The sequence below is a fragment of the Oxyura jamaicensis genome, chromosome 11 (genome assembly GCF_011077185.1).
Source record: "Oxyura jamaicensis isolate SHBP4307 breed ruddy duck chromosome 11, BPBGC_Ojam_1.0, whole genome shotgun sequence".
Lineage (NCBI taxonomy): Eukaryota > Metazoa > Chordata > Aves > Anseriformes > Anatidae > Oxyura > Oxyura jamaicensis.
Window position 1 is genome coordinate 19,653,792 of NC_048903.1, and position 13,696 is coordinate 19,667,487.

The 13,696-nt window shown below is 56.7% G+C and overlaps 3 protein-coding genes across 8 annotated transcripts in view; 1 reads left to right on the top strand and 2 right to left on the bottom strand.

Moving 5' to 3' along the window:
- The first annotated feature begins 253 nt into the window (after positions 1-253).
- Positions 254-2,637, top strand: TRAPPC2L (trafficking protein particle complex 2 like). Its single transcript, XM_035337214.1, has 4 exons — positions 254-510; positions 1,487-1,574; positions 1,687-1,766; positions 2,456-2,637. Exons 1-4 carry the CDS (start codon positions 269-271, stop codon positions 2,499-2,501), a joined length of 456 nt encoding a protein of 151 aa, XP_035193105.1. The 5' UTR covers positions 254-268; the 3' UTR covers positions 2,502-2,637.
- Positions 2,638-5,590: 2,953 nt separating this feature from the next.
- PABPN1L (PABPN1 like, cytoplasmic) lies at positions 5,591-8,304 on the bottom strand. Its single transcript, XM_035337208.1, has 8 exons — positions 8,205-8,304; positions 7,590-7,764; positions 7,327-7,435; positions 6,970-7,034; positions 6,393-6,499; positions 6,193-6,280; positions 5,960-6,105; positions 5,591-5,732 (listed from the first exon to the last, which is right to left on the bottom strand). The coding sequence occupies exons 1-8, from the start codon at positions 8,291-8,293 to the stop codon at positions 5,693-5,695; spliced, it is 819 nt and encodes a 272-aa protein (XP_035193099.1). The 5' UTR covers positions 8,294-8,304; the 3' UTR covers positions 5,591-5,692.
- A 442-nt stretch (positions 8,305-8,746) lies between these two features.
- The window catches only part of CBFA2T3 (CBFA2/RUNX1 partner transcriptional co-repressor 3), a 25,994-nt gene continuing 21,044 nt past the window's right edge, over positions 8,747-13,696 (bottom strand). For 5 of the 6 annotated variants that reach the window (XM_035336900.1, XM_035336898.1, XM_035336903.1 and 2 more), the window contains 4 exons: positions 13,490-13,696; positions 13,277-13,345; positions 12,947-13,137; positions 8,747-12,446 (listed from right to left, as the gene is read on the bottom strand). The exon at positions 13,490-13,696 is cut by the window's right edge and continues 341 nt beyond it. In XM_035336900.1, the coding sequence (XP_035192791.1) occupies positions 12,144-12,446; positions 12,947-13,137; positions 13,277-13,345; positions 13,490-13,696 (770 nt within the window). In that variant the 3' untranslated portion in view covers positions 8,747-12,143. The remainder of the gene's footprint in view (positions 12,447-12,946; positions 13,138-13,276; positions 13,346-13,489) is intronic. The other variant, XM_035336901.1, reaches the window with a different exon arrangement.

Genomic DNA, 13,696 nt, shown 5'->3' on the forward strand with positions numbered 1-13,696 from the left:
GCTGTGGGGCTATGGAGCCCCACCAGGGGTGAGGGGAGAGGGGCTGGGGGGCTCAGAGTGGTGCTGTGGGGTCTGAGAGGGGCTGTGGGGCTATGGAGCCCAGCCAGGGGTGAGGGGCTGGGGGGCTCAGGGTGGTGCTGTGGGGCCAGGTGGGGCTGTAGGGTCTCAGAGGGGATGTAGGTGGGGCAGTGGGGCCTGAGCAGGGGTGAGAAGGGCTGTGGTTGTGGGGCCCGAGAGGTGGTGCAGTGCAGTGGGGCCAGGTGGGGCTATGGGGCCTGAGAAGGTCACCAGAACAGAGCGGTCTATCCTCACGAGCATAATTTGTCATCCTCCTCAGAACTACCCCCTCTACATCCGGAGCATTCCGACAGAAAACGAGCTGAAGTTCCACTACACAGTGCACACGTCCCTTGATGTCGTGGACGAGAAGATCTCCGCGATGGGGAAGGCTCTGGTGGATCAGAGGGAGCTGTACTTGGGGCTCCTCTACCCCACCGAAGACTACAAAGTGTATCCTTCTAACGCATTCTGATCTTTCTAACACCTGAGTAGCACGCTCTCCTTGCAATTACACCGTCACACAAAGCGCTGGCATTCACCAAGACCATTCCTGGACCATATGGGAAACCTCTCTGGCTGTTTGGTGTTAAAGGCAGCAGCAGGAGGTTCACAGCCCCGTTCGCAGGCACATCAAAGGTTGGGTTCGGTGCCTTGTTCAGTTCGGCTGGTGGCTGCTCTTTGCTCCCTGACAGGGTGGTCAGGCCTCAGCCCCTGTGGGCATTTGGCCTACATCAGGCAGTGCCATTCCACAAATGTGGCTCATTCTCTTCATTCCCTGCTCAGTTAAAGCAGGTGAGAGCGACTACAAGAAGGCTGGGACTCAATAACACTAGTGAATGTGGCAGGAACACGATGGTGTCACCAGGTCAGCCCTCAGTACGAGGTCCCAGGTGCACCATGCAGCCTCTCTCAGATCCACAGCCCAGGGTCACAGCTGTCCCAGTGTTTCTGTCACAAAGTCGACCTTTTGAACATTTTTTGGCCTTTTCTCTGAATGCCTTAGAGGTTATTTGCTGTAACAGACCTGATTTGTGGGTTAACTGCTGGAGTCCCAGATCGTACTGATGTTAGAGCTCCAGGCCTTTGACTGCAGCCACCTGAATGAGAATGTGGCTGGGTCACCGAAGCCATTCTTCAGAAGAGAGAAACCCTCACCAAAACAGCTAACATGGGGCTGTTTGCAAAATGCAAGGCACGTGTTACCGGCCAGCAAACGGGATCAGGAGTTACCAAAGGGGGCAGAAGTCAGGTGGAGAGGGAGCAACCTGGTGTCTTGCTTACCTCACCTGGGCCTGGTTCTGTGCTGGGTGCAGTGAGAGCAAGATATTTCCTCTCCTCTCAGCTTTTTTGAGTGTATTCCAGCCTTGTATTGGTTGCTTTGCCAGCCTCTGGTGTGCCAGGAGCACGTTCCTTAACAGCTGCACAGATACGGCTACGTGACAAATTCAAAGGTGAAGTTTGTTATGGTGGTGGATTCTTCAAACACAGCGCTCCGAGACAATGAGATCCGCAGCGTAAGTGCAGGAAATCTGAGCACAACTTGCCACAGTGTTTTTGCTACTTCCGCTTATTCATAAAGTGCTGAGAACCAAAAAAAAATGTAATTAAACTCCAATCCCTTTTCAGATGTTCCGAAAGCTGCATAATTCGTACACGGACATAATGTGCAACCCTTTTTACAACCCAGGGGACCGAATCCATTCCAGGTAAGGGTGGGATGACCGCACTGATCTGTCATCTTTCTGGGACTTGCAGTGCACCCGTGGTGTAACAGGACCAGGAACATAACCCCCGTGGTCGACCAGTTCAGATGTGCATGCCCTTACTGCTCAGGTGGAGAAAGCTGTGTTGCCTTTGGGTCATTGCTGCGTAATAGGAAACTGACAGTCCCCTGAGAAGTCACATTGAGCTGTCTCACTGCCACCTCAGAGCTGGTTTTAAAAACATTGGAGAAAACGGTGACCCTGGGGGCAGAAAGGTACCCGATTATCTGCAGTAGAAGAGGCTAAACAGCGTAAATGACTGCGGTTGGCCAGGGTTTATCCTGGAGTAACAGCTGGGATCTTCAACATGTGTAACTCCTGCATGAGGGCCAGTGCTCCCCACTTCTAAACTGAAATCTCACGGGGAATTTTAATAATGCTGGGAGTCTGAATTGCCTAGGCAAGAAGAGTACTTTCACACTTCACCAGGATAAGACCTGTTCTTATTTCAGCTTAATTAAAGTAATTATTCACTCAACAGAACAGGCTACAGTTAAAGAGTGAAACTATTCAGCCTGGGGAAAGCCAGCTCATTAAGCAGTAAGAGGCATTGTTAGCTGCTGGCATTGTTAGGAGAGCTGGTGTGCAGGACTAGCTGCTTCCTTTAACGCTGTGTTCATTTCCTTCTCCAGGGCTTTTGATAACATGGTGAACTCCATGATGATGCAGGTGTGCTGAGGCTCTGCCCATTCTCACCCAAATGTTGAGAACATTCCCCATGTACAGGAACACACCCTACGAAGTGATGTATATAGTCTTCATTCTGTGTAATATTTTAAATCTATTCTGTGTAAAATAAACTCGGCACCTGCAAGCTCCGCGTGCATTCCTACTCCAGCAAACCAAAGTACAGCACAGAAGTCCCTGTTCAACTTCTCATGCCTTCAGGTACCCTGCAGTAGCCAGCTCTTCCTTCAGGAAGGTCAGCAGCATCAGATGAGGCTCATTCCCTACAGAAGTGTACACAGCTGTGCTCCTCTCAGATGTTTCTGCAGAAATTGGGCTTTGTAGAAAAACAGCAGTTCCTGCTGTGCTTGTGATGAGAGCAAGCACAGCTGCACGAGACAGCTAAGAGATTATTACTAGGGTCAGCCTGGATTTCAGTCAGCTGAGAGGCACAGATAGTGACACTGCTCCTCAGAAGTACTGAGGCTTCAGAGCACTTCTCTAATGCAGAAGGAGCACAGCAGCAGCAGCCCTTTTGCTGTTTGCCAGCCCCCTTTGCTGCTGCTCAGGACTGTTTGGTTCTGTCAGGAACAGTCGAAGCAACGCTTATTTCAGAAATGTCTCCTTGTCCTGTTTTTCCTGAACTGGGAACACTCAGATCTGCATGTACTTACTTCAGTAGTTCTTGGAAAGAGAAAGCTGCACAGATCAGCCCAAGGCTCCAGGTCTCTTTACAGTCAACCACTGCTTACATACTTGAGAAGGAGCTGGCAGGCAGACAGACAGCTGCTCTCACAGCACCACCTTGCACCCGATGGAGTCCTGCACTGATCTTGCCTTCCTGGGGAAGGTCTGTGGGTGACTCAGATTTAACAGCACTTGCTCTCATCACCTTGCATCTCCCTAAAGCAGGCCAGGCACACTTAGCAGTAATTCAGGTCCAGGCCAGGAAGCACAGGTAGTGCAGCTGGGACAAACCCACACCAAGATTACGACATCAGGACTGCAGATGCCTTGCTCATCCCAAACTCATCTGTTAACATCTCCTCCCCCTGCAGCCCACTGCTGTTTTAAGACTAACAAATCAATATCCGGTATTTATATTTTAAAAAGTAGACTAGAAGTCATCCCAGCTTCTTAATCACTTGTGAGGCTGTGCAGCTACAGCAAGTTTGACAGAGCTGCCCAACAGGGCAAGTTTTCTGCCAGATTATCTGCAATGAACCAATTATCCCAGCAGCTCCTACTACATGCTCCTGATCAGAAGTAGAGCAACCTAGGCTGCTCCACCAGCAGCACACAGCAGTCTGCTCTGAGCACCTAATTAATTAGAAATAATAAAAATAGTTACACAGCTCCAAAGGATACAAGAACCTGGAGAAAGCCAGGTCAGTATAGCATGTCAGCTCCCAGCCAGCCTCTCACTGCAGATCAAGTTCACACAGCAAGATCATTTATTTTAAAAATAAGTGACACTTACAACACTTTCTCAAACAAAAACATTTAATCAACAACAACCTGTCAAACGATGGGAGATGGAAGCATTTGAGCCCCTCCCACCCTTACAACAAGGCACAGCTGCATGCTGTTATTCTGAAACAATTTCACATAAAAGTCTTTACTCTTTTCACTCAGAAATACACCCCAAAGCAATTTTTATTAAAAATTAAACCTCACTAATTTACAAACCTACTAATGTAAAGTTTAAAGCCCTTGAGAAAAAGCCAGTTTTGTAGTCTGAGCCCAAGGGTAGCTCGGATTGAGAAACTAAGGCCAGCCTTGGCAGCACAGCCCACACTGGGCAGAGGGCAAAATCAACTTAAGAGTTAAGGCCCCGAGCTTTAAAAAATCCTGAGGTCCTAAGGAAAAAGAAAAGCAGTGGGATTTTAGTCTGGCAGTGCCCCCTGAGCTGTGAAAAGCTGCTTTAGGAGTCAGTTGCATGTGGGTTAGGGGAATCCTAACCAAGGATCCTGGTTAGGATTAGCGTGAGAATTACATAATAAGACCTATTTCAGTGCAGAACTTCACACGGTAATGCTGCTTGCTGGTGTCCCAGCCTGCCTCTCTTAACAAAAGGTTTGCCTTTAAAAACAAGCAGATTCAGAGCTCATAAACACAAGATCAGCAGGAAGGGCAAGTGCCAGGCAGCGCTGCCCCTTGAATTCAGGTGAGCTCACACCCATCCCAAACGGGGAGCAGGAACAGTGCCAGGAATGAAGAGGAAGATCAGGCCAAATTTGCAATAATAGACTGTTTTGAAATGCTGCTACTGCTAGAAGTGAAGCAAAAGGATGCATTAGCAGCACACTTTGATCCCTGTGGCTTTGGAATAAAAGCAGGAGGGTGAAGGTTTTTTTTTGCCACCCAGGTCTTGTTTAACAAAGAGAGATAGAGGCTTCCAGGCAAACAGCAAGGGATGCCTTCTCCCTGCCCTGGTTCTTCGAAGTGGAATAACTAGCAAGCTAAACACTAGAAGACCCCAAAAACACATCACTAGGCTCGATCTTCCTCCCTAGAGCACAGTCAGAAATCCACAGTGCTGGGTCTTTCCAGTCACACCTAGAGCTGCATCCCAAGACTCTCCCCGCTGATTCAGAGAAGATGAGAGTCTTTGGAAAGGTCTTTGGGATTTTCTTATGGGCAAGAGAAAACAGGACCTGGCTGCTGTAGGAATAGCCAGTAAGGAAGTACCAGAGAGGAAACAGTCGTGCGCTGGAGGATCTGAAAGCGCCCCGAGCAGGGTTCTTCAGGGGCCGAGCAGGACAGGACTCCCCCCACCGCGGGGTAAACAGCATTCATGTACCTAAAACCCAAAGAAAGCTTACAAACCCCTCAACACAGCTCTGTTCCCAAAAGATAAGGATGAAAGGGATGGTCCAGGAAAGCACTTCCCACCCCAGGGCACGCTGTTCCCTAGCACGGGACCATTCTCCACACAAACCCCATCCCTAAGCCCCTCCTGGGATGCCAGCAGGGATCCGGCCAAAGCATGGACAGAGCAGATCCAGTCTTCCCCCTGGCAGCCCAGCTCCAGCTGCACAGCACACAGCTGCCTCGCCAGTAATCCTCACAGCCAGGCAGATGGCTTTTTAAAATTAATCTTTTTTTTTTTTTTGGCTCGGGTAAGCACATTTAAGTCTCTCCAATCCCATCTCTTCGTTCCAGTCCCATTGGCATCTTCCAGGGCAGTGCAGTCTTCCTTTTTAGTACGGAAAATACCAAGGCAACAACCTTGCCCGACCCCTAGACAGGAACAAAACAGCGTCCTGGAGCACCGGGGCATCGCTCAGCCCAAGGTGCCAGAGGTCGGGTGCTGCCAAAAACCATGTCTACCTGCTCACTGCCCCCCTCCCCCCCCCCAAAGCAGAGATTTACCCTCTGGCCCCAGCTAACCTCGACCAAACCCAGGTACCCCTGGGGCCGGAGCCCTTCTCCATCCTCCCACACACCAGCTCACCCGCCAGCCTCACCTGTACGTCCTCCCTCGCAGCCTCGCCTGCTGCCCCCCATAGTAGCCCCCTCGCTGGGCCAGCCCTCCCCGGGGTTGGAAGCGGCCCCGGTGGCCCCCACGGTCGGTGCTGCTGATGCCTGGCATGTTGGTCCTCTTGGGCAGCACCTGGAAGGCAGCGGGGGCTCAGCACAAGCCCCAGGCAGCGGGGCTGGGACAGACAGACACGTCCCGGGGGTCTCATCCTGCTCCTACCTTAATGACTCTGCCTCTGAACAAGCTCTCGTCCAGCTCCACAGCAGCTTTCACAGAGCTCTTCTCTTCAAACTCGATGTAGGCGTACCTGCGAGGGGAAGGGGTGAGCTGAGCCCCAGGGACATCGTGCTGCCCGGCACAGGGCAGGGGCTCTGCTTGGGGACAGCAGCGTCCTTCCCGAGGGCACACCCAGCACTGACCCTTTGGGATGCCCCGAGAACTTGTCACAGAGGATGGTGACGCGGTTGATCTGCCCGCAGCTGTTGAAGTGAGACTCCAGCTCCTCCGCTGTGCCCCCGTAGTCCACCTGCAACCACAGTCCCCATGGACACCTCCGCAGCTCCCGGGTCTCTTTGCTCACCATCACACCTCAGCTGGCCAGCAAAGGGCCACATACTGTGCCACCACAGCCTCACCACGTCCTGAGGTTCAGGCGACCCTTCCACCTGAATCTCCCAGCCCAGAAACCCCAGATCTAGGGCACAGCCCTGCTTTGAGGGAACAGAACACTGCACAACTCACAGCTTCCAGCGGGGTATTTGGGGTGGCTGAGGCTTGCAGCACATCACCTGCAAGTGGCTGAGGATCACGGGCAGATGCTGAGCTGTGAGGCTCAAGCCACATCCCCAGTGTGGGCTAAGCAGGAAGCAAAGCACCCAGTTTGGGACCAGCCACTAGCAGGGAGATGGGGATGGGTCCCCAGGGCAGGGAGCACAGCAAACCCCCACCGGGCAGGGAGCAGGGGAGGTGGGCGCTGCCCCAGGGCCTCCCACTTACATTGCCCACGTAGATGGACCGCTGGTCGACCTCCATCTTCTCCTCTGTTGTCTTTGGGAAGAGACCTGCAGAAATGAGGTCACACCAGATGGAGCCACAGCAGAGGGACCAGCATCGCACCAGGCGTTCCCAAACCCTGCTTGCTTCAGCCTCCTCCTCCACCCCCTTGCCCCATCTCTCCACACAAAAATTCTTGATACAGGGCAACTACTTTACAGGGCCTTGGTGCTGAACTCACTTAATTGACTTTTATTTAATTAATTTAGTGCATTTCAGCTAGTTGGCAAGGGTAGGAGGTACCAGTGGGTATGACCTGCATCAGCCCCATGCCAGGCTGGGACCAGGGACAGCCCGTACCTGCCTCTGAGCTCACAAGGAGGCGGCTCTCAGCTTCCAGCTGCAGCGCCTTCAGCCTCTCGTCCTCCTTCTCCATCTCCCGCACTCGGGCTTTGATGGCCTCCAGCTCCTGAAACCCAAAGCACAACTCGTGTGAGTGGCACACGGTGTGGGGACACCCCCAGCCTGCAGCAATGCAGCGCCGCACTTGAACAGTTGTAGAAATCCTCCCATTTCCTTATGGAAAGAGGGAAAAACGATTCCACATTTAGCCCAACGCTCACCGGGTCCTGCACACCCAGCTCCTCCGCACTGTCCCCCTCCAGGTGGCTCAGGTCTGAGTCCTCATCCACAGCCTTGCGCGGAGCTGCTGTCTCCGCCACATCCCAGGACGCCTCCACTGCTGCCAGGGATGGTGGGTCCTGCCACCAGACCCCAGAAGTGTCCAGGAAGAGAGGACTGAGCAGGAACAAAAGTAAAAAGCAATTCAACAGGCAGCACGTAACACAGAACCAAACACAGAATGCCAGCCCCACAAAGGCTTTAGAGGTGATTCCAGCAGGACAAGCAAGCACCTCCAAGGCTCTCAATGCTGCAGGCAGGCTTGCAGCAAAACCCCAGAGCTGCAGCAGCAAGAACTACTGAGAGGTCTCCAGCTCCCAGAAGTGCTGCCCAGCTCAGGGAACTGCAGAAGGGACCTGGGAGCAGCTTCCCATGGGTAAAACAAAACAGCACCAGACACCCCAACCCCACCAAGGGAAGCGAAGAGGAAAGAGGTCCTGCCCTACAAGCAACACCCCCAGGCTGCACAGAAGGAAGGGAAAGCTCACAGCCCTCTAGCCCCGGGGCATGCTCCAGACCCAACCCGGGCAGCCCCACGGCGGTCCCCGGCCCCTTACCTGGCCCTGCCCGCGAACATGCTGCGCGCCCTCGTACCGTGCCCCGCCGCCACGTGCGCCCTTCCCGCCGGCGCGCTACTTTCACACATCAGCAGCCAATCGCGGGCCCCGCCCTACGCCGGCAGGGCGGGAAGGGAGGAAGGGAGGGGGCGGCTCCGCCCCGCTGGGACCGCGAGGCCGCGGGTTCGAATCCCGCGGGCGGCTACGGCCACGCGGGTGCAGCGGGGCGAGGCGGAGCCCGCACGCGTGGCGCCCCCCGGGTGTGGGGACACCACCCCCGGGTGTGGGGACACCCCCCCGATGTGGGGGCACCCCCGGCCCTTCTTGTCCACTGACCCCGCTGGGGACCGGGCACAGCTCCGCCTGGCTGCCCCAGGCTGCAGGGTGCAGCACCTGCAGAACTGGGGGGAGACCCCCCTGGGACCCCCTTCCCAGGGGGGTTTGGGGGGGCCCCCGTGCCCCCGGGGGGCCCAAAGCCCCCCCCCCCCCCCCCGGCTTGGGACAGGGCACCCAGTGCAAGCCCATGCTACGGAGACCTCGGGTTGATATTAAATCGTCTTTATTACACAGATACAGAGTTAAGAACAGACATAACCTGAATCATAAAGTTTACATCTTTCACAGGTCAAACATACAGTACACTTAGAGAAAGCGGGAAACAGCAAAGGGGGGGGGGGGGGGACAGCATGCCGAAGGAAAGTCCTACTGCGTCATCTCTCCGTGCTGGCCCTGCAAACCCAGGCAGCAGAGCAGGGCGGGCAGCCCCCGAGCCCACCCGGCCCTTACTGCGGGCTCTGCTCTCCAGCCCCCAGCTCCTGGGACCCCCACGCCCCAGTGTCCCCGTCCCCGGGGCTGGCAGGGAGCCGTGGGCAGGGCTGGGGAACCGGTGCTGCCCGCGCAGCTGTGAGCAGGGGGGGACGGGGGCACGACGCCTCCCTCCCGGTGCTGTGCCTTTTGGTGGTATCGGGGGAGACCCCAGAGGCTGCCGGGTGCTGCGGGCGGCCCTGCCACTGCAAGCACCCTGCACAGCGCCCAGGAGCAAGGAGACGCCGTGTCCCCAACCCCAACCCCACCCGGGTGCGGGGACCCCCGAGGAGCTGGGGATGCCCCGGAGGAGGTGGGCGAGGGGCGGCTGCGGCAGGCGGTGCCAGGGCTCTCCGGGGCTGCCCGGGGAGGTTTTGGGTCCCCGGAGCCTCGCCGGGAGGCAGCACTTTGGTTTCAGCTGGGGTTTCCATTTGGGAATGCCTGGGGACCACAAGCAGGCTGTCCCCCCACCATGAACACCGCTCCCCCGCTCCAGCCACGGCAGGGGGAAGGAAACCCAAGACGGGCGCTGTGGGTGGCCGCGGGGACCTGATCCGGCACAGGGCTGTGCCACCACGGTCCCCCACGGCCCCGAGCTGCCCCGCAGCACCCGAGGCGTTCCCAAGCCCTGCAGCTGTACCAGGACCACGCGGCACATCCCGCTGCCAGCACCCGGTGCCACAAAGCCGCCGAAAAACAAAGCTTGGGCATCGCGCGGGGCACGCGCACCCCAGCCCCACGCACGTCCCAGCACCGGTGTGGGGCAAAAAAAAAAAACATGGAAGCACCCGGCCAGAGCCTTCCCGGCCACCACCACGGCCGCCGTCCTCCCCTCATCGCTATTTTTTTTGGAAATTTTACACGTTAAAGCTGTCGTTCTGGTTTGGGCGTCTGCTTAGCGCCGCACCGCCCGTCCCCTCCCTCCCTCGGCTTTTGGTTTCAATGCAAGGTTCTTTAGGGTATTTTTATTATTAAAAAAAAAAAAATAACAACAACACAAAGGAAAACAGAAAAAATAAAAGCAAAACAGAAAGGAGTGGAAACGAGAGCAGACTCCGTGTAAATGCCCTCGTCTGCGGTTTCCCGGCGAGGCGGAGGTAGAGAGGCAGGGCCCCGGTGCGGGGGGCACGGGGGGCACACGGGGACACGCGGCGGGGAGGGGACGGACACCCAGGGCAGCAGGCGGCCCCGCAGCAGGAGCATCTGCAAAACCCTTATATATTACCTCTTCTCAGGAAACGTAAGAAAAATAGACAATATTACATATGTCACACCATAAATAAAGAGAACGCTCGCTCGAGGGGCACCCGGCAGAGCGCTCCCGGCGCGGGGTGCGCGGGAACCCACCCCCGAGGGGACGCGCCGAGGTCTCGGGGCGCGCAGGGACCTGCAGCAGGGCTCGGTGCCGGTGGCACGGGGCAGGAAATGTCACCTCGGGGTGCACCGGGCCCTGCTGCGGCACGGCACGGCGCTGCCCCACGTGAGCTCCTGCTGCAGGAGGGTGGCACGAGGGCAGCACCCGCGGCCGGTGCCTCTGTGTCACCATCCGAGCCCGTCCTCCTCCCGCCTCGCCTCCAGCAAACACACAGGATGGGTTTTTGCAAATGCGGAAAAACTAAAGCTCCTATCGAGCACACGACTTCTTCTCGGTTCAGCCTAGCTCCTACACACCACATCCTCCAGCGGTTTCTCATCATCCTTTATTTGGCAACGTGTCTCTTATTATCATCGCTATCGGCATTATTATTATTTTTGGACCTCTGCGGACGCTATTTACATTCACATTAACGTGCAGCACTCCCGCCCGGCCGCGCGCCGGGGGCACGCTCCGGCTTCCTTCCCTCCTCGCGGAGCCGTGGGACTTTCCGTATTGCACTCCCGTCCTCTGCGCTTTGCACAAGGGTGCGAGAAACAACAGCACCGCCTACATCGTCTTTGTCCGCCTCCTCTGCGAGGGAGGAGGGGGCGCATTTCTTGCCTTTTTTTTTTCTTGCCTCCTGGAAATCGTCGCAAAAAAAAAATAATAATTAAAAATTATAATCCAACGCGGGGAGCGGATAAAAAGGACAAAAACCCCAGGGTGTCGGCGCACGGGGGCCGGGAGAGCAGCAGAATTCGTCCCTCGCGCTCCTCCATCCTCTCCTCCGGCGGCGGGCAGAGGTGGGGAAACCCGGGGGCTCCTGCCCGTGCCCCCCACGCCGCGTGGGGAGCGCTCCTCTGTTTATTTCCAAAAGCAAATAATACTAATAAGCTTTTTTTTTGCTTTATTTTAGAATAGAAACTCGTCCAACCCCCAGGCGCGCCGGGCTCCCCCCGGCCAGCGAGGACGGGAAGCGTCGGAGCAAGCGACAACAGAACGAAACGAACTTTGGCAGTGGAGAGACGTTTGGATCTTCCTCGTTTTTTGGATTTCCTTTGGAGCAGAGGTGAGTCTGGTCTGTTCTTGGCTAGCTAGCAAGGTAGTTTACAGGTGAGCTTCTGGCACGCCGCTTGACTTGGCGGTGTCTTGTTTGTTTTTTTTTTTGGATTTTTCCTTTTTTTTTTTTCCTTTTTTTTTTTTTTTAACAATTTCTTACTTAAAGCCAAAGAGTCCGACGTTTTCATTTTTATTTTCTTTATTTTATTTTTATTAAAAAAAAAAAAAAAAGAAAAAAAAGAGAGAGAGACGAAGAAAAGAAGTTTCCTTCCTCCTGCGAGCGAGCTCCCGGGCAGCGCCGCCGCCAGCCTGGCCTCTCCCCACGGCGTGGCCAGCCTGCGGCAAACCCCTCATCCGGAAAGGAGGAGAAAAATAAAAAATATAAAAATATATATATTAAAAAACAAAACAAAACAACAAAAAAAAAACATCCACCCGGTAGCAACGAACAGCAATCGCCCAAACGCTAGAAAATCCAACCAAAAAAAAAAAACAAAACAAAAAAAAAAGCCAAACCAAAGACCGAAGAGAGAACAGAGAAGACCGGCGTTTGCCTTAAACTCCGCTTAAAGCCCGGTTTGAGGATCCGTGAGGATTATTTGTGAGAGATAGAGAGGTCGTTTCGGAGGTCACACGAGTCAGGTAGCTGAGGAAATTGCATCGAGTGCAGTCTGGTTTCTTTTGGCGCGCCGCGGCGGCGGCAGCGGGGGGGGGGCGGCTCAGCGGGACGCGCTCTCCAGCGGGGCCGGGGTGGCCGGCGTGCCGGCGCGGGACGCGGCCCCCGAGCCCGCCTCGCTGGGGCTGCTGGCCATGGGGGGCACCCCCTCGGGCTGCGCCGAGCCCACCGGCAGCCCCACGCCGGCGGTGGGGGCGGTGGCGGGGGCCGGCAGCCCCTGCAGAGTCTGCCCGCAGACGTGGTGGTGCTTCTCCCAATCCTTGTGCTGGCAGAAGGAGCCGCAGTAGCGGGCGGTGTTGCAGCCGCTGCAGGTCTCGCTCGCTTTGCGCCCGCAGTTCCAGCAGCTCTGCGGGGACAGCGGGGGACAAGCTCAGTGCTGGTGCGCCCCCATTCCGGACTGTGCTGCATCCCGGACCGTGCGCCACGGCCCTAACCGTGTACCCAGTCTGTGCACCACATCCCAAACCGCGTTCCCCATCCTGGACCGTGTGCCACAGCCCAAACCGTGCACCCAAACGCAGTCCGTGCACCACAGCCCAAACCACGTACCCCATCCTGGACTGTTAACCCGTCCTGGACCATGCACCACAGCCCAGATCGTGCAGCACATCCCAGATTGTGTGTCACATCCTGGACCACGTGAAGCACCCTGGACCGTGCGCCCACATCCCTGACTTTATATTTCTTATCCTGGACCACGCGTCCCCATCCCAGACCACGCACCCCGTCCCATCCTGACTCGGTGCCAGAATTCCCACCCCACCCGCGGTGCCACAGCCGCCCTGGTGCTGCTGAGCGGGTCCCCAGCACCCATTCTGCCGCCCGCCCCGTCCCCCCCAGCCCCACCTCGCTCGAGTCCTCCTGCTGATTGATGACGGTCAGGGCGTCCTCCGAAGCCTGGCGCTTGGCCTCGGCCAGGGCTCGCTCCATCTTGGCTCGCTCCGTCGTGATCAGCTCGTGGGCTTTGCGCTCGGCGTCCGACACGGCCTTCTGCAGCTCGGACATGGCCTGACGCTTCACCTCGTTCACAGCTTCTTCTGGAAGGAAGGCGGGCGAGCGTGGCACGGGGTGCGCAGGCACCCTGGGGGGCTCCCAGCCCCCTCCGGTCCCGCGGGCACACGGAGGGGACGCAGTGGGGACGCTGCCGGCTGGGCACGCTGGCGGGGCCACACTCACCAGCCTTCCTCCAGATTTCCTCGGGCATGTAACCGGAGAGGGGCCGCGGTGCAAAGTCCCGGTGAGCGTCTGCAAAGGATCCGGAGGGGGGTGACAACGCCGTTAGCAAAAGGCAACCCCCCCATGACCTGACCGCCGAGCCGGTCCCAGGGGAACGGCACGGGCACCCCGGAGAGGGGCCGGGGCCGGGCTGCAGCCCCCCCGGGTCAATACCTAACTGGGGTGCCTCGGAGCTGGAGGAGCTGTTGTGGGGGCGGGCGGAGGGGGGGCTGCCTTTCTTCATGTCCTCGGCGTCGCTGTAGCGCCGGATCCAGTGGTTGAGCTCCTCGCGGTCGGCCTCCTGGCACCGCCGCAGCACCGTCAGCGACCGGCGCGTCTTCTCCACCATGTCCATGATGCAGTTCAGCAGCTGCGGGGGGG

Excerpts from the sequence above, each read along its gene's own strand:
- TRAPPC2L (XM_035337214.1), top strand. The coding sequence starts at position 269 with ATGGGGCCTGAGAAGGTCACCAGAACAGAGCGGTCTATCCTCACGAGC. Across the intron at positions 1,575-1,686 it reads GAGACAATGAGATCCGCAGC|ATGTTCCGAAAGCTGCATAA; the intron begins GTAAGTGCAGGA and ends ATCCCTTTTCAG. Across the intron at positions 1,767-2,455 it reads GGGGACCGAATCCATTCCAG|GGCTTTTGATAACATGGTGA; the intron begins GTAAGGGTGGGA and ends TTCCTTCTCCAG.
- PABPN1L (XM_035337208.1), bottom strand. The coding sequence starts at position 8,293 with ATGTGTGAAAGTAGCGCGCCGGCGGGAAGGGCGCACGTGGCGGCGGGG. Across the intron at positions 7,765-8,204 it reads ATGTTCGCGGGCAGGGCCAG|TCCTCTCTTCCTGGACACTT; the intron begins GTAAGGGGCCGG and ends GTTCCTGCTCAG. Across the intron at positions 6,281-6,392 it reads TTCTCGGGGCATCCCAAAGG|GTACGCCTACATCGAGTTTG; the intron begins GTCAGTGCTGGG and ends TTCCCCTCGCAG.